The following is a 25,954-nucleotide window of genomic DNA, read 5'->3' on the forward strand; positions in this document are numbered from 1 at the left end:
CAGCCAAAAGCAGCAGGTTAGTCCCTCCCTGTTTCCTCCAGCCTTTATAGCCCTGGGCTCTACCTCGTCTCTACCTCCTCGACCTTTGGTCCAGCTGGGATGTTTCCTGGGGAGGAGCCTGTGGAGAGAGAATACCTGGGGGTTTGTGACCCAGCTTGTTTCACTTTCGCTGTAGTAGTACCTCGCCTGCAGCAGCATTCCCTCTGCTGGGCAAACAAGTTAGGCGTGGGGATTCTGGGAGGACCCAGCTGTAGGCCCCGCTTGCAAGGAGTGTCCTGTGGACCCGGCTGAGCCTTGGTTTCCCCACGGTTAAAAATTCCTGCCCTGGAGGCGTAGTGGCTCATGCCTATAATTCCAGCACTTTGGGAGGCCGAGGCAGGTGGATCACTTAAGGTCAGGAGTTGGAGACCAGCCTGGCCAACATGGTGAAACTCTGTCTCCACTACAGATACAAAAATTAGCCAGGTGTGGTGGCGGGCACCTGTAATCTCAGCTACTCAGGAGGCTAAGGCAGGAGAATTGCTTGAACCTGGGAGGTCAGGGCTACAATTGAGCTGAGCTTGCCACTGTACTCCAGCCTGGGCGTCAGAGCTGAGACGCCATCTCAAGAACAAAAACAAGACAAAACAAAAAAATGCCTGGTGCTCGAGAGGACCTGGGGATTTGTGACCAGCCGTGTTTCCTGTTAGCTGTAGTAGCACCTTGAGAAGAAAGCTGGCTTTCCCTGCGGTGTCTCAAGATTCAGCCCAGGGATGCTGGACCCTAGATCAAAGTATTCATTGAGCACTTGCTGTGTGCCAGGCACTGGGCCAAATGTTTGCTGTCATTCCCTTCTGCTTTTTTACCTTTTTTGTGTCCTCCCAGAATCCTGCTCAGTCACCCAGGCCGGAGTGCAGTGGTATGTCATGGCTCACTGCGGCCTTAACCTCCTGGGCTTAAGTGATCTTCCTGCCTCAGCCTCCCTGGTAGCCGCGACCACAGGCATGCACCACTATGCTAATTTTTAATTTTTTTGTAGAGAGGAGATCTCGTCATGTTGCCCAGGCTGGTCTCAAACTCTTGGCCTCGGGTGATCCACCTACCTGAGCCCCGCCTCCTCCTGTTTTCTTCCTGCCTCTGGTCCTATCCTTGAGTGACATTCAGCTTCCCGAATCCTGGGGTTTCCAGGGTATAGCTTTCCCCCTTTTCTGTTTGGGCCTTGCTTTGTGGACCACAGGCCTGGCTTCGTTCTCTGCAGCATCTCCAGTGCTGCGCTGGGCCAAGCCCGGTGCAGGACCCTAAGGGGCACGTGTTCTCTTCTGGCACCTTGCCAGGGAGTCAGAACCACCCAGTGAGTGTGTATTTGGTGTGCAGGGAGGCCTCTGCGTTCTGCCTGTCTCTGGCTAGTCTCTGAGCCCTGAGGGGAGCTAGATCTTGCAGGGGGCTGGTCAAGAGAGAAGAAAGCTATCTTTCCCTGTGGTTTCTCAAGATTCAGACTTAAGTTCTAGAAAGTGACTGTCAAGTATGCCGTAAAAAGCCCTCTTCTGTTTCTGTCCTTGTATCAGACTTGTCTGGGGAAGAAGCAGGGGCGAGAACACAGGGCAGAGCTCATAGCCAGCCTGCCTGGCGTGGCGGACCCCCACGTGCGTGCAGTTACACACATCCCTGGTGTGGAGGCAGACACGCACACCGCCGGTGCTGGGGCGGGGAGAGGACTTGGGAGCCGGACTGAATGGGCTGTGTTTGTGATCCCACATTCAGGCCTGCTGCCATCCAGCCAGTGCTGTGGCAAGGTAGAGGCTGCACTCCGGCTTTTGCACAGTAGCCAGCCGTGGAGGGAGAATCGCTAATGCAATTCTTTTTTTTTTTTTGGGACAGAGTCTCTGTCACCCAGGCTGGAGTGCAGTGGTGCGATTTCGGCTTACTGCAACCTCCGCGTCCTGGGTTCAAGCAATTCTCCTGCCTTATCCTCCTGAGTAGCTCAGATTACAGGCACCGGCCACCATGCCCTAATTTTTGTATTTTTTTTTTTCCTCTTTTTTTTTTTTTTTTGAGATGGAGTTTCACTCTTGTTACCCAGGCTGGAGTGCAATGGCGCAATCTCGGCTCACCGCAACCTCCGCCTCCTGGGTTCAGGCAATTCTCCTGCCTCAGCCTCCTGAGTAGCTGGGATTACAGGCACGCGCCACCATGCCCAGCTAATTTTTTGTATTTTTAGTAGAGACGGGGTTTCACCATGTTGACCAGGATGGTCTCGATCTCTCGACCTCGTGATCCACCCGCCTCGGCCTCCCAAAGTGCTGGGATTACAGGCTTGAGCCACCGCGCCCAGTCTTTTTTTTTTTTTTTTTAAAGACAGGGTTTCACCATGATGGCCAGGCTGGTCTGGAACTCTTGACCTCAGGTGATCCACCTGCCTCAGCCTCCCATAGTGCTGGGATTATAGGTGTGAGCCACCGTGCCACAATGGAATTCTTTCTTGAAGCTTCTGGGTGGGTTTGGTGAGCCTGCTCTTGATTAGAGAGTTATTTATACCCTCCATTATTTGTTTTGTAAACTGCATTTTCCTACAGTGGGCCGATGAGTCCACACCCCTGGCTTAGCATAAACCTGCATCTTTGTCTCCCTGCAGATAGTCCAGGAGCTGGGGGGTGGGGACCAGAGAAACTGCCTGTTCCCTCCTCTTTGGGGCCCTACTGACAGGAGGCGGGGTTGCCAGCCAGGGGTGTCAAGTGGAAGGTGGCAGGGGCTGGAGAAGGAAAGCGGGGGACTTGGCTGCACCTTTCCCCTCTTCTCTGACTGTGGATATTGAGGGTCCATTCTCCAGTTTCCTTGAGCTGTGGGTGAGGGCTGAGGAGGGTGAAGATATCCCTGATTTTGGGGAACCAGGGACTGACTATGTTTCTGCTCCTTCCCCTCGGCCTCAGGTGGGAGCAGGGTGGGGTCTGTGCCAAGCAAGTTTGAGTGCTTCTGTGTGTCTGGATTCTAGCAAGCTGTCTTTAATCCCAGCTCTTTTTTTTTTTTTTTTTTTTTTTGAGATGGAGTCTCATTCTTGTTGCCCAGGCTGGAGTGCAGTGGCATGATCTCAGCCCACTGCAACCTCCACCTCCAGGGTTCAAGCAGTTTTCCTGCCTCAGTCTCCCGAGTAGCTGGGATTACAGGTGTGCACCACCACGCCTGGCTAATTTTGTAGTTTTAGAAGAGATGGGGTTTTACCATGTTGGCCAGGCTGGTCTCCAACTCCTCACCTCGGGTGATCTGCCTGCCTCAGTCTCCCAAAAGTGCTGGGATTACAGGCATGAGCCACCACGCCAGGCTAATCCCAACTGCTTCTAAGAGATGGGGCAGGGCTGGGTGTGGTGGTTTATGCCTGAAGTCCCAGCACTTTGGGAGACTGAGGAGGGTGGATCGCTTGAGGCTAGGAATTCAAGACCAGCCTGGCCTCTACAAAAAAATAAAATAGATTAGCCAAGCTTGGTAGTACATGCCTGTGGTCTCAGCTGCTTGGGAGGCTGAGTCGGGAGGATCGCTGGAGCCTGCGAGGTTGAGGCTGCAATGAGCCCTGATTGTGCCCCTGCACTCCAGCCTGGGCAACAGAGGGAGACTCTGTCTCTAAAAAAATGCAAAAATGGGCCGGGCACGGTGGCTCAAGCCTGTAATCCCAGCACTTTGGGAGGCCGAGGCGGGTGGATCACGAGGTCGAGAGATCGAGACCATCCTGGTCAACATGGTGAAACCCCGTCTCTACTAAAAATACAAAAAAGTAGCTGGGCATGGTGGCGCATGCCTGTAATCCCAGCTACTCAGGAGGCTGAGGCAGGAGAATTGCCTGAACCCAGGAGGCGGAGGTTGCGGTGAGCCGAGATCGCGCCATTGCACTCCAGCCTGGGTAACAAGAGCAAAACTCCGTCTCAAAAAAAAAAAAAAAAAAAAAAAAAGCAAAAATGAAAATAAAAATAAAAATAGGTGGGGTGGGGCAGGAGTAGGCAAACCCCGAACTGGGGCCTCAGGCTTTCCCTCCTCCCCAAAATTCTCTGCCTCTAACTGGGAAAATTGGAACTAGGAATGACCGTGGGCAGGGGCGGGCAAGAGCAAATGACCAGCCCCAGTGGCCAAATGTGGCCTCCAGGTAGCGCCCCCACTGCAGTCACCCCCAAACCCCCATCCCCAAGGCCTCCTGGAGCCTCAGGGATCACTTGCTTCCTAACACCCGTGTTTTACAGATGAGGAAACAGGCCCGTGTTTCCATGCCCTACTCAACTTGGCAGAATCGTTTCTCTTTCTATATTACTGACAGGGGCAGGGGCAGGCTTTTTTTTTTTTTTTTTTTCATTTGGCGTGCAATCTGATGGCTGGTAAGTTCTTCCTCAAGTCTAGCCTTGATCTTTTTGACGGCTCTTTTTTTTCCCTCTGGCCAAACAATGCTTCCTTGTTGCTTCCTATCCCCACCACTTCAGCCCCTTTGGCTGGAGGGACCGGACGGGTGAGAAACTGGGTTAGCAGGGAGCCCTCCCTCCCTCCCGCCTGTGGGCAGCCTTCCCAGCAGGGGCTTTTGGAATCAGCAGCCTTTTCTAGAGGCAGGATGTGGGGGCTGTTTTTTTTTTTTTTTTTTCCTTTTGGTAAAACCAAAAGCTCCTTGTTGCTTTTGTTGATGTATTTTTGCTCCTCCTTGAACACAAAGCTGTGATTTTTGAAGGGGTCCGAGCCTGGGAGGGGTGAGGCTCTGTGCAGAAAGGGTGCTGGGCTTTCAGGTTCCCTTTCCTGTTCTTCTGACCCTGGCGTGTGGCTGATGGCAGGACTGGGGAGTGAGGCTGGTGGCCAACAAGCTGTCCCTGTCACCTGTGAGCCCGGAAACCTTGCCCCTGTAGTCCCACTGAGCAGGAAGGAGACCCAGAAGTCCTGGATACCCTCCCTGTTGTGGGACACAGGGCCTCTTCTGTATTATATCTTTTTTTTTCTTTCCGAGACGCGGTTTCACTCTTGCTGGCCAGGCTGGAGTGCAATGGCATGATCTCCACTCACTGCAACTTCCGCCTCCCGGGTTCAAGCGATTCTTCTGCCTCAGCCTCCCAAGTAGCTGGGATTACCGGGAGCCACCACCATGCCTGGCTAATTTTTTTTTTTTGTATTTTTAGTAGAGATGGGATTTCACCATGTTGACCAGTCTGGTCTTGAACTCCTGACCTGGGATTACAGGCATGAGCCACCTCACCTGGCTTTTTTTTTTTTTTTTTTTTTTTTTGAGATAAGGTCTCTCTGTCATCCAGGCTGCAGAGGTGTGATCTCGGCTCCCTACAACCTCCATCTCCCAGGTTCAAGTGATTGTCCTGCCTCAGCCTCCTGAGTAGCTGGGATCATAGGCGTGTGCCACCACACCTGGCTGATTTTTGTATTTTTAGTATAGAGGGGTTTACCATGTTGGCCAGGCTGGTTTCGAACTCCTGACCTCAGGTAATCTGCCCACCTTGGCCTCCCAAAGTGCTGGGATTACGTGCCCAGCCTGTACCATAGTTTTGAAAAGTTCAGAGAGATAGGCAGCTCCTAAGTAGGTGTGGCTGAGAGGCCCCAGAGTGTTTCTCATAATGGCCGAGCTTGGAAACAGCTGGGTTTGAAGGACGACGTGCTTCGTTGTGTACCCAACCTGCCAAGCACATCTTTCCCCAAAGCCGAGTGCTGGGTGTGGCTGGGGTCCATCTGGCAGAGTGACGTCGGACTCTCCTTCACTGTCTGGGCAACTGTGATGTAGAGGAGCGTGCCTGGGACGAGGTCTCTGCCCTTGACACTGGACCTCAGTTTCTCCATCTGTAAAATGGCTTGACGAGAATGCTTGCCTTTTCCAGGCCAAAGCTGTGTGACGGGTTTCAAGAGAGAAACGTGCACATCACAGGGTGCAGTGTACCGACATGTTGCTTTGTGTGCCTGTCAATTGCCCTGAAGCCAGAGGCTGCTGCCAGTAGCTGCCGGTTTGCCCTGTTCCACCCCGCTGTCCTATAGGGCTGTCTCCAGCCTTTTCCAAAAACCCCCCAGAGCAGCTGATAGCAGGGAGGGAGGGTGGGTGGGGCACCTGCAGAGAGCCCACCCACTTGGAATGATTAACAAGGGACCCATACAGACTGGCCTATGGGACAGAGGACAGCTGTGCTCTGGACTCTGCTTCGCACCCAGGCCTGATCCTCATTCCTCACCGAGGCCCAGTCTGTCATGGGGTTGGGTTCTGGCGGGGTCACCAGCTGGGACTAGTGGCCCCTGGTCTGTCTTAGCACCCACGCACACATTTCCATCCGTCTCCGCTGGGATCTGAGGGTAACCGATGGGGTGGGGAGGAATAGAAAAGGTAGAATTCCCAAAACTTGAGGGAGGTCAAATCAGTTGGAGCCTTCTTTGAAGCCCGGTATGCTGGTGGGGGAGGAGCAGCACTGATGTTCTCATGCCCTTGCTTCTAGAAACAAACCCGTGACACCTGTCCTCTCACCTAAATTATCCACAAATATCCTGGAGACACGTCTCCTGACTTTGCCCTCATGGGCTTCTCCTTAGTTGAGGGCCCCCTTGCTGTCTGTGTCTCTTCCCCCACCCCCATAGACCTCCTCTCTCTCTCTCTCTCTCTCTCTCTCTCTCTCTCTGTCTCTCGCTCTCGCTGTCTCTCTCTCTCTCGCTCTCTCTCTCTCTCTCGCTTTCTCGCTGTCTCTCTCACTCTCTCTCGCTCTATCGCTGTCTCTCTCTTTCTCTCTCTCTCTCGATGCTCTCCTGCCTGGAGCTGAAGATGAGGTTGCCATGGAAACCTGAAGCGTAGTGAGCAGGAGGAGGGAAAGGCAGAGTCGTCTCGCCAGGACTGGGGGCTGGGGACTTTGGGCTGTGGGGAGGGGACAGGGTTGACCCAGCAGGAGGAATATAACCCGAGCTGTCTGCCTGTCTTCCTCTGCCGGGGTTGGGCTTAGTGGGCTGGGGTAGGAGCTTGGTGGGTCTGGAGTGCCTCTTTAGTTAATCTGATGCAGGATTAAAATCCTCCCTCGCCCCTGCCAAATTAAGCTGAGCTCACATCTGGGCTGGCTCAGCCCCACTTCCCTTCTGATGGAATTAGCGCTCCAGCTGTGGGGGGCTGAGAGTGGGGGTAGGGGTGCTTCCAAAGAGAGGATGAACTACCTGCCAACCTCACACAAGGTGCCTGCTTCATGTCAGAGGGGCTCCCGAGACCTTCCAGTGGGTGTAGGGCGAGCAGAGGGACACAGTGTCGGGTGCGGCGGTGTGTGTGCCAAGTGTAGACCTGCTGGCCTCGGTTCCTTGGAGGCGCCCGTCCGTGCAGAGGGCACATCTGTATATTCATCGTGTGCGAGGCACAGTGCAGTGTGTGCAGGAGCTTTGGGCTGTGGAGCGGGTGGAGCACGTCAGGTGCACCTGTCTGGTGGTCCTTGGGCCATAGGGGCTAGCCTCTGTTTTATTTATTTATTTAAAATGAGGTCTTGTGCTGTAGCTCAGACTGGTCTTGAACTCCTGGCCTCAAGAGATCTGCCCGCCTGGGCCTCCCAAAGTGCTGGGATTACAGGTGTGAGCCACTGCGCCCAGCCTGGCCTGTTTTAACCCTGTGCATTCCGGCAAATGAGAAACCCTAGGGTTTGCAGACTGGCCTCCGAGGATGCATTTGCCCTGCGTGCCTCTGCCCCTCCCACCAAATGCTAACCAGCTTCATCTTTTCAGAATTGAGTCTTTGAGTGCTGGGCCAGAGCGGCCTGGAGGTCTCCTCTCCCCGAACCTGCCCCTGCCACATGTGCCTCTGCTTCCAGACGCCCTCCTCTCCGCAGCCCCCCCACCCCCGCCCATACAGCTTGCAGAATGGCTCTGATTTGGGGGAGGGTTCTCTTGTCTCTGAAGCCTCCCTCTTAAAGCCTCAGGGCCTGCCGGCCCTGCTAGAGATCTTCCCTTTCTAGCCTTCAGGAGGGAACAGACTCCAGCTTGATCCTCTCTTGCCCTAGAATTGTGCAGGAACTTTGAAGGGAGCTCCTCAGCTGTGGGTGGCTCTGTGGGTGGCATGGGGACTGGACCCCAGACTTGGCTGCACGTTCATCACAGGCCATGTCTGTTGCCAGCTGTGGGCACCTGTGTTTGCCTTTATTATTTATTTATTATTATTTTTTTTTAAGAGATGGGGTTTCACTATGTTGGCCAGGATGGTCTCAAACTCCTGACCTTGTGATCCTCCCGCCTCAGCCTCCCAAAGCGCTGGGATTATAGGCGTGAGCCACCTCGCCCGGCCTGTGTTTGCCATGCCTCATCTGCTTTCCTTCCTCTGCTGGATGGCCAGGACCCCGGTGAGGGCTGGGGGAGGGGACTGCTGGAATCACCTGGATCTGGGACAGTGAAACTGGCCCAAGGGAAGAAGGATTTGCCAAGGTCACCCAGTTAAGTCAGTGGCCGGGCCAGAGCCCTGCACTGGGCCCTTTCAGGTTATGCCTCCCTTGACTGAGTCCTCAAATCCTGAGCCCTGCCCTTCACAAGTGGTGGGTGGCCTTAGGGGAAGTCGCCTGTTTACAGGTAGCTCTGATGAATGGTGGTGTGGGCGGCTGGAGAACAGGGGCTGCCGGGCAGAGGGGCAGCTGGTGCCTAGCTCATGGGTGTGTCCGCCTTGGGTGGGATGTGCCTAGGAAGAGGTGATCCATGGCTTACCTGGGTGCGGCCTGTAAGTCAGGAATCTGCAGGGCTCGCAGCTGTGGTGGGCTGTGGTCACCCAGGGCTAAAAATGGCTTGGTGGGCTCCTGCTTGGAGAAACCACCCACCAGTCCCTGAAGTAATTGGGGCCCGTGCAGCCCCTCAGCCGATTCTCATACCAGCACGTACGCACAAACCACCATGACTCACAGCTGTCTGTCTTTCCTGCAGCTGGTTTGCCAGGGGACCTCGTGATGAGGGGGATGGAGGAGGACTGAGTTCTAGTCCTGTACCAGCTTTAACTCCTGGTGTGACTTTTTTTTTTTTTTTGAGACAGTGTCTCATTCTGTCACCCAGGCTAGAGTGCAGTGGTGCAATCATGGCCCACTGCAATTCTCTGCCTCTCAGGTTCAAGCGATTGTCTTGCCTCAGCTTCCTCAGTAGCTGGGATTACGGTTGTGCGCCACTGTGCCTGGCTAATTTTTGTATTTTTAATAGAGATGGAATTACACCATGTTAGCAGGCTGGTCTCGAACTCCTGGCCTCAAGTGATCCACCTGCCTTGACCTCCCAAAGTGCTGGGATCACAGGTGTGGGTCGCCACACCCAGCCTGACTTCTGTTTATTCAAAACTTACTTATTGAGCACTGCCTTCTATTCTAGGAGCCTGAGATAAATCAATGAACCAAAGAGACCCCAAAATCCCTCCCCTCATAGAGAAGTAGTGGAGAGAGGAGACAACACGTTGCTGTGATAAATCAGTTAATTATGAAGACAGCTAAGGGAGAAGTGCCTGGTGCCGGCACACTGTTTCTTCCTCTGAAATGAGGGAGTTGGACTAGACTCTTTTGGAGGTCTCTGCAGGCTCTGAGGGTTGCCCTGGCCCCGGCTACCTCCAAGCTAGGCCGTCTTGCGGAGGTCAGGCCTTCTTGGGCCTGGAAATTGGGCAGCTTAGTTCAGCATGAACTGAAGAGATTGTCTGGGCACAGAGCTGGATCCCTGTGTGCCTTGGCCATGTTTTTTAACCTCTCTGGCCTCAGTTCTTCCCAGGTTCAAGCAATTCTCCTGCCTCCGCCTCCCGAGTAGCTGGGATTACAGGCGCACACCACTGTTTCACTAATTTTTTTTTTTTTTTTTTTTTTTTTTGAGATGGAGTTTCGCTCTTGTTACCCAGGCTGGAGTGCAATGGCGTGATCTCGGCTCACCGCAACCTCCGCCTCCTGGGTTCAAGCAATTCTCCTGCCTCAGCCTCCTAAGTAGCTGGGATTACAGGCACGTGCCACCATGCCCAGCTAGTTTTTTGAATTTTTAGTAGAGACGGGGTTTCACCATGTTGACCAGGATGGTCTCGATCTCTCGACCTTGTGATCCACCTGCCTCGGCCTCCCAAAATGCTGGGATTACAGGCTTGAGCCACCGCGCCCGGCCCCGTTTCACTAATTTTTGTATTTTGAGTGGAGACAGGGTTTGGCCATGTTGGCCAGGCTGGTCTTGAATTCCTGACCTCATGATCTGCCGGCCTCAGCCTCCCGAAGTGCTACGGTTACAGGCATGAGCCACTGTTGTTACTACAGATTGAGCAGCCCCAATCCGAAAATCCAGAATCTGAAGTGCTCTAAGATATAAAACTTTGAGTGCTGACACAACGCCCCAGGGAAAATTCCACATCCGGCCTCGTGTAATAGGTCATACGTCAAAAAGCAGTCAATAATTTTGTTTCGTGCACAAAGTCATTTAAAATATTGCATGATGTGTAGGAGGTGTGTAGGAAATGGTCCCATCCCCAAGATGTCTCAGTATAGATATTCACATATTCCAAAATCTGAAAAAAAAACCCAAATCTGAAACACACCTGGTTTCGAAAACACATCTGGTCCCTTAATAAGGGACATTCAATCTGTATTTTACCTGTCACCCGCAGGTGACCTCCTTTTTTGTTCTCAGGCTGGCCTTCCCGCCTATGCTGAAATTAAGTTGGACCTTGTTCAGCCTTTGAAACACCACATTGGTCTTGTGTTTTCTCTGTCACCACTTCCTCTAGGAAGTCCCCCTGGATATGTGTGTCCCTTTCATTTTCTTTTTTCTTTCTTTTTTTTTTTTTTTTGAGATGGAGTCTTGCTCTGCTGCCCAGGCTGGAGTGCAGTGTCATGGTCTCAGCTTACTGCAATCTCTGTCTCCCGGGTTCAAGCAATTCTCCTACCCCAGCTTCTTGAGTAGCTGGGATTACAGGCATGTGCTACCACGCCTGGCTAATTTTTTGTATTTTTAGTAGAGACGGGGTTTCATCATGTTGGCCAGGCTGGTCTTGAACTCCTGACCTTGTGACCCGCCCACCTTGGCCTCTCAAAGTGCTGGGATTACAGGCGTTAGCCACCACACCTGCCTGTCCCCTTCTTTTTCTGTCTCCCTGTACCCTCCTCTGCATGGCTGGTCTCCACTTCTGGTCTTAGGTGAACCCGTGCCCATCTTCCCCCAGTCGGGCCCAGTAGCCTCGAGTTCTGTGTGTGGTAGGCACTAGGGCATGGATTATCCCCAGACAAGGGGGACCCTCAGCCCTCAGAGAGTGCCCGGATGGCCATCCTTTCGCTCAAGACGGTTCTCCTGGCCGGCGTGCCACTGATGCCTGCTGTGTCTTCCCAGGTCAGCCAGTCCCAGCTGAGTCTGAGAAATGCTTATCTCCCCTTGGCATTGGCAGTGGACACTGAGGTCCCCCTGCGGGGCCGTGGCAAGGGCTGCCCAGGCCTAGGAGGTAGTTCCCAGGAGAGAGAGCGCTCTGTGAGAAGCCCAGTGGCTCCTGCCCCTTCCCCAGACTGACCCCAAGTCTTTTTTTGCTTCCTGCAGACACTACCCCAAGCAGTCCTTCACCATGGTGGCCGACACCCCGGAAAACCTTCGCCTCAAGCAACAGAGTGAGCTCCAGAGTCAGGTGAGGGGCTGTGGGGGCAGGGATGCTGGGGAGGGACGTTGTAGGCCGGACGTTGGGCAAGAGCACCTTCCCCCGCGGTGACTCTGCAAGGCCGAGGTGCTGAAATCAATCCGGGCATTGCCTTGACTCTCGGCCCCCGCCCCTGACTTTATCAAAGGAGCAGGGCAGAGCGCTCCCCAGCTTCCTACCTAGAGGGTGTTGGAGAGGTGTGGGGGTATCTACTGAGCCTGCTCTGGGGCTCCCTAAAGCCCACCTCCTCTGGGAAGCTGTTCACCCCTCCCTCTTCCCCATTCACACTCACCCACAAAGGATGAGTTCGGGAGGACCAAGTTATTTGCCCCTCCAAGTCATGCCATTCTGAGGCTGTGCAGCTCACCCTCTAGAGCCACATCCCAAATCTGCCCCCCATGGGCAGGGGGGCTGTCCCGCCTTTGTCTCCTTTGGCTTGACTTTCTAGAGCCCTGCGGAGTGGGACGTGGTGTGCCCCTGCAGTGGGGGAGGACGGGTTCCAGTCCTCAGGGACAGTGAAGAATAAGCAAAGGGTCTGGAGCCCTGAGAACAGGACAACTGACTCACCCTGGCTGGGGGTGCAAGGGCTTCCCGGACAAACCTGGTGGTGGTGGTGGGGTTTCAGCAGATGAAAGAATTACGCGAGAGAATACCTGTAGGGGAATTTACCACGTGGGCAGGTGCCCCAGAACAGCAGAAGACTGCAGAAGTTCCACTGGGCCACAGGGAGGCCTCTCCCGGGTCCTCTGGAGGGGACTACTGCTGCCTGATCTTGACTGACAGCCTGGGTCCGTCCATCAGGGAGAAGCGACCCTGCCCTGTGTCGGGCTCTCCATGCACCCTCTCTGGGAATCCTCCCAGCTGATCTGTCAGGAAGGTGCTGCCTTCCCCATTGTTACAGAGGAGGCGACTGAGGCCCAGCCACGTTGAGGGACTGGCTGAGGTCCCGCGGGTAGGAGGAGAGGCCGTAACAATGTGAACAGCTGATAAGTGCTCCGGGCACATGTGCTCCTTTAATCCTCACCCAGTCCCGCGCAGCTGTAGGATCCCTCCCTTTAGAGAAGAGGAAATAGACACTGACAGCTTTGAATGCAGGGTTGTCTCACCCTGAGACTCTCCGCTCCCGAAGAAACATTCTCTACCTTAATAAGAAACATGATAGTTCTTTATGCTGTAGAGAAGTTTTATAGTTTATGGCTGGGGACTGTGGCTCATGCCTATAATCTCTGTGCTCTGGGAGGCCAAGGTGGAAGGATTACTTGAGCCGAGGAGTTCGAGACCAGCCGGGGCAATATAGCAATACCTGGTCCCTGTGAAAGAAACAAACAAAACTAGCAGGGATGGGGGTGTGCACCTGTGGTTGAAGCTACTTGGGAATTTGAGGCGGGAGGATCAGTTGAGCTGACGAGTCGGAGGCTGCAGTGAGCCATGATGGCATCACTACACTCCAGCCTGGGTGACGGGGTGAGACCCTGTCCCCCTGTCCCTAAAAAAAGGGAAAGAAAGAAATTGCTTGCACACACGCGCACACACACACACACACACACACACACCCCCTTCCTTCTCAGGGGAGAAATTCAAACCCCTCACAGAAGCATGGCTGCAGCACTTTTTGCCCCTGGCGCCTGATCCCGGAGCGGTGGGGTTTGAGGAGGAAGCACTCCACGTGGTTCCCCCTGGCCAGGATGGGCAGCAGGTGGGCAGAGCCTCCTGTTGGCAGGGGCTGCTTCTGCTCCCCACAGGGAAAGCTGGCACCACCCTCTGGGTTTGGGGGCTCCTGTCCCTGGCCTGTGCCCTGTTTCCCAGAGGCCTGGCCTGCTGGGTTCCCTGCTGGGCAGGGCTCTGGGGAGATAAGAATGGCGGTCACTTTTCATTAAGGTCTCACTGAGGGCCAGACCGTGCCGGTAGGGGGGGTGTGTGTGTGTGTGTGTATGCCTGACTTGTTTTAATTGTCACAGCCACCTGGTGAAAGAGTGGCTGTTACCATCTCCATCATACAGATAGGGACGCTGGTGTTTACAGAGGCTGTCCCGCTTGCCCTGAGCCCACGGACAGAGGGAGAGATCAAGCCCTGCAATCTGGCCCTGGAGCCGGTTGCTCTGAATGGTGCTGACAGCTCCCACCCTGCAGGATGCATCAGTCACCGCCAAGTAGGGAGGGCTTGTTAGAATGCAGATTTCTAGGCACCACCCAAGGGACTTGCCTGGCAGCTCTGCGTAAGGTGTAAGAATCTGTGTTTTGACTCCCCTGTGATTCTGATAAGGACTTTTGATCCCACTTTAAGAAGCTTAAGAGATGGGCCCATGGGCAGGAGAGCACTGACCCTGCTTGTATTCTCTGAGGGGTGCAAGGTTAGGGTAGGGCTTTGCACTGAGGGCCCAGCTCTGTCCCCCTGAGGTGGGGGTCCTCGGGGGTGGGGGCTGAGGGCCAGATCAGGCAGGGAGGAATGTGAACTGCCTTCTTTGCAGTCCTGTCTCCCTTCCCACCACCCCTAGCTGTGTGGCCCGAGACTGGGCCCAGAGCTGTCTTTCCTCTCAGGGCTGTTCTTCCTCAGCAGTCAAATGGGGACAGCAAACCCAGTTGCCTCAAGCTGGGGGCTGGGCCTGATGCTTTGAGGCTTGGAAGGGCTGAGCCGGCCAGGCTGGAGCAGTGACAGGTTCTGGTTCCTGTGGCAGGGCTGGCGAGAGCCGCCTGTGGCTGGTGGGAAGGGAAGTGGGAGCTGCTTCTGCTCACCAGCTCCACCCACGGGGGCAGCTGGCTTCTCTCCATGCCCCTTCTGGGCCTAAGCTCCCTGGGCTATTTTAGCTTTGTTTATTTTCCCATCTCTATATTGGTCTCCAAAGTGGCACTTTAGGTGTCTGGGACACCTGGATCCTCCCCTGTGGAGGAGGTCACCACAGAACTGTCCAGAAATGACCCTCTGGTAGTTCTGCCCAGGCCTGGCTGACTCGGGGCTGGCAGCAGGACCCCCAGCCCCCCTTCTCACCTGCTGCTCCGACCCCATCCTCAGGCTGAGCAGAGGCGGCAGATTTGGGGTGGGATTAAGCTGGAGGTATCTGTGTGGCCCTGAGCCCAGGCAGAAGTGCCAAGTGCCAGGAGACGGTTCCACTTTTTACATTCATCAGCTCGCCTTCATGGGGTCGTGGGAAATGACAGGGGGGTTTCTCCTCCTCCTTGGAGCTTGTGAGCAGCGAGGGTAGAGGGGCATCACTCTTACCCGAACTAGCTGGCCTGAGATTGAATCCCACGTCTGCTGCCACCAGCTGTGTGACCTTGGGCAAGTTACTTAACCTCTCTGCACAGTGCCTTTGTCTGAAAAATGGGGATTACCTCCCTCCAGAGGGTGGTGTGAGATAGGAGTATATGCTAAGCATTTAAAGATTCCTGGTGTGGAGTCAGCAGTCAGTGTTTGCTGTCACTGTTCTGGAAAGCAGAGGGAATGGAAGTTGGGTATGATGAAGTGGGGAAGCACACACAGCAACCTCTTGACCACGACTTCCAGCCCCGGCTCTTTCCATCAGCTCTCCTCTCCGTCTGTGTGAGTCTGATTTTTCATTTTTATTTTTTTTGAGACAGGGTCTCTCTCTGTCGTCCAGGCTTGGAGTGCAGGGGCGCGATCGCGGCTCGTTGCAGCCTTGACTTCCCAGACTCAGCCTCCCGAATAGCTGGGATTACAGGCGTGCACCACCACGCTTGGCTAATTTTTGTATTTTTAGTAGAGATAGGGTTTCACAGTGTTGCCCAGGCTGGTTTCAAACTCCTGGCCTCGAGTGATCTGCCTACCTTGGCCTCCTTAAGTGCTGGGATTATAGGCGTGAGCCACCGCGCCTGGCCTAAATTTAAAAGCTAGTTTCTTTTTTGTTAGAAGGGGATGGGTTACAGAGTATGTTGCCGCAGCACATGGTAGGCACGTAATAGTGGAAATTGTTGGTATTGTATTTTGCTCAACACATTTTGTATTTTTAAAAAAATTATTTATTTATTTGAGACAGTGTCTTGCTGTGTCGCCAGGCTGGAGTGCAGTGGTGTGATCTCGGCTCACTGCAACCTCTGCCTCCCAGGTTCAAGTGACTCTCCTGCCTCAGCCTCCTGAGTAGCTGGGACTACAGGCGCCTGCCACCATGCCTGGCTAATTTTTTGTATTTTTAGTAGAGATGGGGTTTCACTGTGTTAGCCAGGATGGTCTTGATCTCCGGACCTCATGATCTGCCTGCCTCGGCCTCTCAAAGTGCTGGGATTACAGGCGTGAGCCAGCGCGCCCGGCCTTTATTTTTATTTTTATGGAGACAGGGTTTCACCATGTTGTGAAATGGGGTGCTATGTTGCCCAAGCTGGTATCAAACTCCGGGGCCCAAGCGATCCACCTGCCTTGGCCTCTCAAACTGCTAGGATTACAGATGTGAACCATTTTGTTTTTCAGCCTAATTTTTGTTTTTTTTCTTAGACCAAGTTTCACTTGTCGCCCAGCCTGGAGTGCTGTAGCGCCATCTTGCCTCATTGCAACCTTTCAAGCAATGAAAGGTTCAAGCAGTTCTCCTGCCTCAGCCTCTCAAGTAGCTGGGATATGCCCACCACGCCTGCTCATTTTTTTTTCTATTTTTTTTTCAGTAGAGACAGGGTTTCACCATGTTGGCTGGGTTAGTCTTGAATTCCTGACCTCAGGTGATCCACCTGCCTTGGCTTTCAAAAATGGTGGGATTACAGGCATGAGACACCACGCTTGGCTTTTTTTTTTTGGAGACTGAGTTTCGCTCTTCTTGCCCAGCCTGGACTATAATGGTGTGATCTCGGCTGACAGCAACCTCTGCCTCCCGAGTTCAAGTGATTCTTCTGCCTCAGCCTCCCGAGTATTACAGGATTACAGGCATGAGCCACCACGCCTGGCTAATTTTGTATTTTTAGTAGACATGGGGTTTTTCCATGTTGGTCAGGCTGCTGGTCTTGAACTCCCTGCCTCAGGTGATCTGCCCTCCTGAGCCTCCCAAAGTGCTGGATTACAGGTGTGAGCCACCATGCCTGGCGTAATTTTTGTTTTTAAGTAATGACCTTTCTTCTTGTGTTGGGTCATCAAGGCAGGTATTTTCATCAAGGCATACTCCTTTGTTTGTTTGGAGATTATGTGTCTGCATTCAATTCATTCATCATCCAGCAACGTTGATTTTGTACTTCCTGTCTGAAGGGATGAGAAACAAGATAGATCCAGGGGGAATAACTAAGAACTGACATAAAAATTAGAGTTTCGTGGTGGTTGTTTGGGTGTCAGGAGCCTCAGGGGCAGTCAGTCCTGGCCCTGACACCAGAGTTTCCAAATTGGGAGCCCAGGATCTCCTAGGAGTGCGGTTTGCTGGCCGAAGTGCTGAGTTGCATCCTGGCCTGAGCGACAACTGGGTTGTGATCTTGGGCAGGTCCCTCCCTCCACAGGGACCCGCACAGCATCCTGGTGAGCCATCCTAGACAACAGGGCAAGCACTCCTGCCTGGGTGAGAAGGGAGCCCTGATGGAGGGCCTCCGGGCTGGGTCCCCTCTACACTCCTGGCCCCCCACCCTTCACTTCTGCCACCCCTTCCCTACCCAGAGGCCTCTCAAAGAGTCTTCCCTGTCTTGATTCTCCACAGTCAGGGTGTAAAGGTGCTTAAAAATGGTGACAGATGCAGGCGTGGTGGCCCATGCCTGTAATCCCAGCACTTTTGGAGGCCAAGGTGGGTGGATCACCTGAGGTCAGGAGTTCGAGACTAGCCTGGCCAACATGGTGAAACCCTGTCTCTACTAAAAATATAAAAAATTAGCCCAGCATGGTGGTGGATTCCTGTAATCCCAGCTACTTGGGAGGCTGAGACAGGAGAATTGCTTGAACCCAGGAGGCAGAGGTTTCAGTGGGCTGAGATCATGCCATTGCACTCCAGCCTGGGCGACGGAACTATACTTTGTCAAAAAAAAAAAAAAAAAAAAAAGTGGTTACAGATTCCAAACGGGAGGGCTTGTAGAGATCAGCTAGCCAGCTCCCTTCAGGGGACCCTGAGAGGGGAACTGACTTGCTTAGAGACACACAGCAAAGTGGTGGTAATTCTAGGCATCCTCCTTTCTTAGCCCCTACCCCCAGCCCCACCCTCTGAGGGCCTCCTCCTATGTCAGCAGTGAAATGAATGATCCTTCCCTAACGGGGGGGGGGGGTGGATGGGGGGAGGCGGACGGGGGGGGGTGAAAGTGGTTCCCGAGCCTGGGAACCAGCTGATGTCATTGCAGTGTCGCCATGGCGATTATTCCCCTGGATTAGGGGCCTGACCCTTGCAAAGCCAGGAAGCAGGGGAAGGAGTGGGGGCTGGCATTTGTTCAGCACTTCATCGCTGACAGAGCATTTTCACACTGGCCCTCATCAGCGCATGTCCAGTCCTACTGCGCGCTCCATGGCACGCTGCTGCTTTGGAGCCGCTGTCTGCTTCATGGGTTGGAATGACTGGCATTATGGTCCCCATTTTACAGTAGTGGGAACTGCCTTTTCTTTTCCCGAGATGAAGTCTTGCTCTGTCACCCAGGCTGGAGTACAGTGGTGTGATCTCGGCTCACTGCAACCTCCACCTTCCAGGTTCAAGTGATTCTTCTGCCTCAGCCTCCTGAGTAGCTGGGATTACAGGTGCCCACCACCATGCCCGGCTAATTTTTGTATTTTTAGTACAAAAATGTACTAAAGATGGGGTTTCACCAAGTTGGCCAGGTTGGTCTTGAACTCTTGACCTCAAGTGATCCACCTGTCTTGGTCTCCCAAAGTGCTGGGATTACAGGCGTGAGCCACTGTGGCTGGTGGAACTGAGTCTTGAGATGTTAAGTCACTGGCCCAGGATCACTCAGAAGTGGGAGACTGAGCCTGTGTTAGTGCTGGCTCCGCCTGGCCTTGTGCCCATACTTGGTGATAAGCCCCTCCCCATATTATAGCTGATTTCTGTGATAACTCTTTCACAAATGAGGAAAATGAGGCCAGGGGCTTTAGATGCAGGGCTTCTGTATCTGCAGCTAGATTTTTCTGTCTCTGAGTGCCTTACTTTCCCCAATACCTGCTTCCCAAAGGGCCTCCCACTAAGAGTCACCTTGCTGGCCCAGGTGACTTCCTGGAAGAGCTGGTGCCAGGCAGGTTATGGACTCTTGGCTGGGTTGGTGCCTCTGTCCACTGCATTCACTTCTGATCTGATGGGGACCAACACATCCAGGCCCCTCTTGTCTGGATCAGAACAGTGAAGGAGAGGGAACCACATGGGTGAGTGACAGGGACCTCAGGGGACAAACCAGGACTCCGCCCCCCTGTGGGATGTGCGGAGGGCCTTCGGGTGTGGCGGTGGCTGCGTGCGCATGTGCAGCTGCTCCAGTTCAAGCACAGCTCGATGCTGCTGCCAGATGAGTCCCTGCTTGGGAACTGCCCGTGTTTGTCCTCCTAGAAACTCCCAGGGTCCTGGGCCCTGTGTCCTGGGCTGACCTGAGTTCAGGACAGTGCAGCCCCCAAGGAGGAAGTCCAAGCAGCTGGCGGGGTCTGGAACAGATGGCTGCTGAGGTGGACAGTGAGGTCTCTGGAAGCCAAGGAGCGGTTTCCTGTTCCACGAGTTTTCTCAGCCTCATTCTGTTCTTCACAACCCCCAGGGAGGACAAGCTGTACCTCATATTTCAGTTCTTTTCGTGCCAGGGAAGTCCTTTCTGATGTCTGACTTGAGTCTCTCTGGTACTGTGGTGGGGTGGAAGGGTTCTTCCCTGGAGCTTGGAGACCTGCTGAGATGTGTCTGACCCCCGCCACTTTCCTCCCCTCCTATGGCGGTGGCCTCCGAAGCCAGCCCAGCAGGCTCCCAGAGTCTGTGCGGCCTGTCAAAGGCGCATTGATGGAGCCTGCCCCGGGCCCGTCTCACAGCCCTCCTTTCTGGGCACCAACTCTGTCCTTTGGCACAGCCTCACTCAGCTGGTTGCTGAAAAGCTCCCCCAGGCGCAGTGGGCAGGGCCACATCCTGGCTAACATGAGGGCTGGGGCCGCCCTGGGAGCTCTGGAAAGAACCTTTTTCCTATAAGCTTCCAGACAGGATGGGCTGGGAGTGAAGGGTCAGGAGTCAGGCAGTTGAGGGTTTGCACTGGACCCGGACCACTAAGCTCTGTGACCTCAGGCAGGGCACTTTGGCTCTCTGTGGCTCTGTTTCCTGATGGGTAAAGTGGAGCTGTTAATTGCGTGCATGTACATAGGGTAGGACTTAAATGAGATGGTTCATGTAAGACCCTTGGCTCTGTGCCTGCCACTCAGTGCACTGAAGACTTGGTAGTGGCTTATTACGAGTCTAACGCCTTTTGGCCGAGGCTTCTGCTTTGCGTTGGGGACTTCCGGTCAGGGTCTTTCTCCTGACCTTCTGTCCCTGTTTTCTGACTGGTTGCTGCTTCGGAGGGCCCCAAGCTGAGGCCTGACTCCGGTCCCTCTTCCGCTCTCCTGCAGGTGCGCTACAAGGAGGAGTTTGAGAAGAACAAGGGCAAAGGCTTCAGCGTGGTCGCGGACACGCCTGAGCTCCAGAGAATCAAGAAGACCCAGGACCAGATCAGTAACGTGAGCTCCTGCCCCACCCTGCCCCTTGGTGTCCCCGCTGCCCTCTGTTGGGTCCCCTCCCTGCCAGCCTGGCAGACGTGAAGGAGGTCACTGCCTCCACTGCCCCTGCTGTCCTGGGTGGTCCTGGGGAAGAGCTTGGGATTCCCAGATGCCTCTTCTCTGGGCACCCCCAGACCAGCCCGTATAGTATTTCCTCCTTGAAGGGACTGTGTTCTGGGCGGAGGTGGGGAGGGGGGAGCTGTGTGCAAAATCACCCCCCTACTCTCTCTGAAGCTGTTGTTCTTTTTTCTGGGTATGGTGGGTATCAGGGTGTAGATGGCACATCTCATCTTAGCACAAAGGTCAAAACTGGGGGGTGGGGAGTGAGTGCCTGGCCTCCCTGGTCTGTGCCTGGGTGCCAACATTGCAGTCATTTCCGCCTTCCTCGGCTTCCTCCCCCACCTCAGCCTGCTCTTCCTTCCTGTGTAAAAACCCCAGCAGGCCTTGCCCGCCAGCCCTGCACCCCCTGGCTCAGACCCCACGCCTCCCCGATGGTCAGTGGCATCTGGCTATGGCAGGAGTGGGCGGGGGAATCAGCTGTCCCCAGTGTCATGTGCCCTCCATGGCACCTGTGGCCAGAGAACAGGCCTCGGTTTCCTGCTTGGCAGAGCCCCAGGCAAGCAGCCTGTGTGGCTTTAGGCAGGTGGGGGCAGGGTGCTGCGGGGAGCAGCAACCACAGAGCCCAGGCAGGGGACCCGCACACAGAACAACAGGGGGTGCCCAGCCAGCCTGACCTAGGAGGTCCTGCCAGGGAGGGTTTAGTCAGGCAGTTGTCTTCATGAATGGAACAGGAAGGGATCACTGAGTTCCCAGTGTCACCCTGGGCTGAGGAACTGGGGAGAGAGATTGGGGGAGGGCCTGGCTTTCCGGTGGTCACCTCGGCACCCCCTCCCTGGGCCCCACAGCCCTTCCCACCCTCCACCTGGCCCCCTCGGCAGGGCGCTCCTTTCAGAGCTTGGCTGGGCCATGCCTCGAATGGGCTTCGGTGGTGGGTCAGGTGGATTTCAGAAGCACGGCCAGCCCACACGCAGCAGAACCAGCCGTGCCAAAACTGTGGTTTTCAAACCGACTTCAGCTTACAATAAAACACACATCTGACGTCTGACCCATCGACAGGCATACATTTATGGAGAGGGAAAACAGAATGGAAGCTTTCATGCATGAGTACTTCTTACTTCGAGCACGGTCAGATCTTTGTTTTTGAGAGAGTCTCACTCTGTTGCTCACGCTGGAGTGCAGTGGTGCTCCACCTCCAGGGTTCAAGTGATTCTCCTGCCTCAGCCTCCCAAGTAGAGTAGTCAGGACTACAGGTGCGCACCACCACCACCCCCGCCCCCCCCTTCCCAGCTAACTTTTGTAGTTTTGGTAGATGGCGTTTCGCCACGTTGGACAGGCTGGTCTCCAACGCCTGACCTCAGGTGATCCGCCCGCCTCGGCTTCCCAAAGTGCTGGGATTACAGGCGTGAGCCACTACGCTCAGATCTTTTCTAAAGATGCTGGTTGCAGGCCCCCACACACCCTCACATCATACAGCTTCTTCAAGGACTGAATTCCCAACACTTTGGCAGGTTGAGGTGGGAGGATTGCTTGAGTCCAGGAGTTTGAGACCAGCCTGGGGAACATAGTAAAAACGTTTCTACAAAAAAATACAAAAACTAGCCAGGTATGATGGCACGCGCCAGTGGTCTTAGCTCCTCAAGAGGCTGACATGGGAGGATCACTTGAGCCCAGAGGGTCGAGGCTACAGTGAGCCATAATTGCACCACTGCATTCTAGCCTGAGCAACAGAGTGAGACCCTGTTTCCAATAAAAAAAGATGCTGCAGGCCGGGCGCGGTGGCTCAAGCCTTTAATCCCAGCACTTTGGGAGGCCGAGGCGGGTGGATCACGAGGTCGAGAGATCGAGACCATCCTGGTCAACATGGTGAAACCCCGTCTCTACTAAAAATACAAAAAAGTAGCTGGGCATGGTGGCACGTGCCTGTCATCCCAGCTACTCAGGAGGCTGAGGCAGGAGAATTGCCTGAACCCAGGAGGCGGAGGTTGCGGTGAGCCGAGATCGCACCATTGCACTCCAGCCTGGGTAACAAGAGCGAAACTCCGTCTCAAAAAAAAAAAAAAAAAAAAAGATGCTGGTTGCAGGCTTACTGTGAATGAGTTTTGCAACTGGACCTGCAGTTTGCAGTTGGTAGCCTGAGGAAATGGAACACTTCCTTTTGGCTAGCAGGGCCTGCCTGGGGACGGGCACTCGAATCCTTCTCCCCGCCCCTCCAAGAGGCCTGTCACAGTTGACTCTTTATACACCAGGGCCTGGCCTCACACCCCAGAGCTTCCCTTCGCGCAGACCCTCCAAAGGGCAAGACCTTCAGTGTGTGTCTCAGAGCTCCCCACTTGGAAAGTCGGGGGGAGGGGGAGATGGCCGTAGATGATGGGGAAAACCCAGGGTGGTTTGCAGAGCTGGAATGTTGACTCTTCAGCCGCTGCAGCTTTTCATGTGAAGGCCCTTGTCTTTGATCAGTGACACTTGCTCCCAAGCTGCACCCTCCAGCCCCCTGGCCGGCCTCATTGCTTCACCCTGTGGGTTTTGGGGGAGGGGAGAGAAGGAAGCCCAGTCATTCCTGCTTCCCTTTCTGGAAGGCTTCCAGAACACTCCACACTCAGCCTAGGCCAGCTCCTCTTCTCCCTGTCCCCGGTTATTAGAGGTGTTAATGTCCTGGTGACAAAACAGGCCACCCTGGCCACGCCATCCACACCTTGGGAGATAACCATCTTGCCCTCCTCACTGTGCAGGAGGTGGGGGAAGGGACTGAGGCCGGCCTGGTAGCTGCTTTTGCAGCTTTAGCAGAGCCCGTGGGGTGTGACCGCAGAGCCTGGAGACAGGTTGGTTTCAATGAAAGCAGTTCCCGTCTGTCGGATGTGGGCCTCCAGACAGCTGCAGCACAGTCACCTGGAGGGTTGACTGGAAATGCAGACTCACAGACTTCTCCCCTGGCTGCCAGAATCAGCCGCTCTGAGAGCGGGGCCCAGGAATCAGCATATTAAACACAGACCCTGGGTTTCTGTGGTGCTCTCTGAAGTTTGAGAGCCACCACCTGAAAGTCTGAAAAAGCTGACCAACCCCTAAGGCAGAGGGTGCCAGATCAGGCTGTGCCTCAGACTCCTAGGGAGCTTTATTTTTATTTTTATTTTTGAGACAGGGTTTCGCTCTGTCATCCAGGCTGGAGTGCAGTGTTTACGGCTCAGTGCAGCCTCAACCTTCTGGGCCGGAGCCATCCTCCCACCTCAGCCTCCTCAGTAGCTAGGACCACAGATGTGCACCACCATGTCCAGCTATTTTTTCTTTTTATACTTTATTTTTTTCAGAGACAATGTCTTGCTATGTTGCCTGGTCTGGTCTCGAACTCCTGGATTCAAGTGATCCTCTTACCTCAGCCTCCCAAAGTGCTGGGATTATAGGGGTGAGCCACCTCACCCGGCCTCCCAGGGGAGGTTTTTTTTTTTTTTTTAAGTTTTATTAGAAATCAAAAATTTCTCACTATGTTGTCTTGAACTCCTGGACTCAAGCAACCTACCCGCCTCGGCCTCCCAAAGTGCTGGGACTATAGGCATGAGCTACTGTGCCTGGGCCAGGGGAGCTTTAAACCACGCATAAAACCATTGTTAAACCTATAATCCCAGCACTTTGGGAGGCTGAGGCGGGCGGATCACGAGGTCAAGAGATCGAGACCATCCTGGCCGACATGGTGAAACCCCGTCTCTACTAAAAATACAAAAATTAGCTGGGCGTGGTAGCACACACCTGTGGTCCCAGCTACTCAGGAGGCTGAGGCAGGAGAATTGCTTGAACCTGGGAGGCAGAGGTTTCAGTGAGCCGAGATCGTGCCACTGGCACTCCAGTCTGGTGACAGAGCACGACTCTGTCTAAAAAATAAAATAAAATAAAATAGATAAAATAACATTGCTAAATTGTCCCAACCTCCTGAAGGATTTTGCGAAAGAGGGTGTTTAGAGTCATACCTTTCGTCTTGTATCCAAAATAGCATTCCTGTATGTAACTTGTTGCTTTGCTTCCCGAATTAGCTCCAAATGACTCGAGTTACTTCTTTTTTCTTTTTTTTTGTGAGACAGTCTCGCTCTGTCACCCAGGCTGGAGTGCAGTGGTTCAATCTCAGCTGACTGCAGCCTCCGCCTCCCAGGTTCAAGCAATTCTTCTGCCTCAACCTCCCAAGTAACTGGGACTACAGGCGCACGCCACTGCGCTGGGCTAATTTTTGTATTTTTAGTAGGTGTTTCACCGTATTGGTCTAGCTAGTCTCGAACTCCTGACTTTGTGATCCATCCGCCTCTGCCTCCCAAAGTGCTGGGATTACAGGTGTAAGCCACCACACCTGACCAACTCCAGTTATTTCTAAAGGCCAGGCCATCTTGCAAAAGAATAAGGATGTGCTTCCTTGGAGGGATGTGCTGAGATGGGCTTTTACCAGCCAGAGCATTTTCAGAACAAGTGCCTGGTCTCTGGGGTGTCTGCTTTGGATAAGTGCAGTCGATGTCTGCAGTCTTGCTAAGCGGCAAGACAGTGAGGTAAGAGGAGATTTTGAGGGCCCAAATCCTAGCTTCTGTCATTCTGTGGCCAGGCGGGGGATCTTTGAGCCTCAGTTTCCTCATTTGTAAAAATAGGACAGTTGGCTCTACATTGACAAGTGGTTGCAAGGAAAACGCCTAGTGCTTGGCGTAGGATAAATGATGTCACTATTATTAGCATCACTATTATTTTTGAGACAAAGTCTTGCTCTGTTGCCCAGCCTGGGGTACAGTGGCACAATCATAGGTCACTGCAGCCTCGAACTCCTGGGCTCAAGTGGTCCTCTCACCTCAGCCTCCTGAGTAGCTGGGACTATAGGCATGTACCACTATGCCCCAACTAATTGTTCTATTTTTTTGTAGAGATAGGATTTTGCTATGTTGCCCAGGCTGGAGTGTAGTCACGTGATGATAGCTCACTGTAGCCTTTAGCTCCTGGGTTTAAGTGATCCCCCAGCCTAAGACTCCCAGGTTGCTGGGATGACAGGCACACACCATCACACCTGGTTATATTGTCAGTGTTACTGATACTTTAAAGGCAGGCTTGTCTGCTTTCTACCCTGTAGCCAAAGAAGGGGCATGAAGTGAAGTGTGGCCGAAAAGTTTGGCCATTGTCTAGTATTGAGAGTGTGTGGAGATGAGAAAGTGGCTAGTGTATTACACATCTATGGTGCGTAGTTGTGTCATTAAAGGCATCTAAAGAGTTGCCTTTTGATGGATCCATGCTATGGGGTGAAGGTTACATGTTAGGCATCCTGGCCTTTGGTCATGAGCTTTAGTGGTGTTTGAGGATGGGAAACTTTAGTCACTGGAGTCCCTTTATGGGAGCCTCTTCTTTTATTTACTTACATCTTGATTTTCTGTGTACAATTTTGTGTCCTTACAACTTTTTTAATGTATGGAATATGACACATAGTAACACACGCGGTAAACACCTTTTACTCATCAGGCAGGTATACTGTACATTGTATTACCATACGCCTGTCAAGATCTTGTTCACAGTGTTAAAAATATAGCTCCCACGTAGCAAGTACTTATCATAGCTTTATTTAATTATGAGGGAACCAGCTGGAGATTCAAGCTGGGGAATATGAGAGGCAGAGGTAAATGCTAGTCTGTGAAAGAAAGTGCTGGGGCCCGGCCTGGTGGCTCATGCCTGTAATCCCAGCACTTTGGGAGGCCGAGGTGGCGGATCACCTGAGGTCCAGAGTTCAA

General features: G+C 53.7%; 1 protein-coding gene across 1 annotated transcript in view; it reads left to right on the plus strand.

Moving 5' to 3' along the window:
- Nucleotides 1-25,954, plus strand: part of LASP1 (LIM and SH3 protein 1) — a 51,669-nt gene that overhangs the window by 11,152 nt on the left and 14,563 nt on the right. The window contains exons 3-4 of the mRNA XM_039476810.2: nucleotides 11,464-11,548; nucleotides 20,013-20,120. Of these exons, the coding sequence (XP_039332744.1) occupies nucleotides 11,464-11,548; nucleotides 20,013-20,120 (193 nt within the window). The remainder of the gene's footprint in view (nucleotides 1-11,463; nucleotides 11,549-20,012; nucleotides 20,121-25,954) is intronic.

Source organism: Saimiri boliviensis, chromosome 17 (assembly GCF_048565385.1).
Source record: "Saimiri boliviensis isolate mSaiBol1 chromosome 17, mSaiBol1.pri, whole genome shotgun sequence".
NCBI lineage: Eukaryota > Metazoa > Chordata > Mammalia > Primates > Cebidae > Saimiri > Saimiri boliviensis.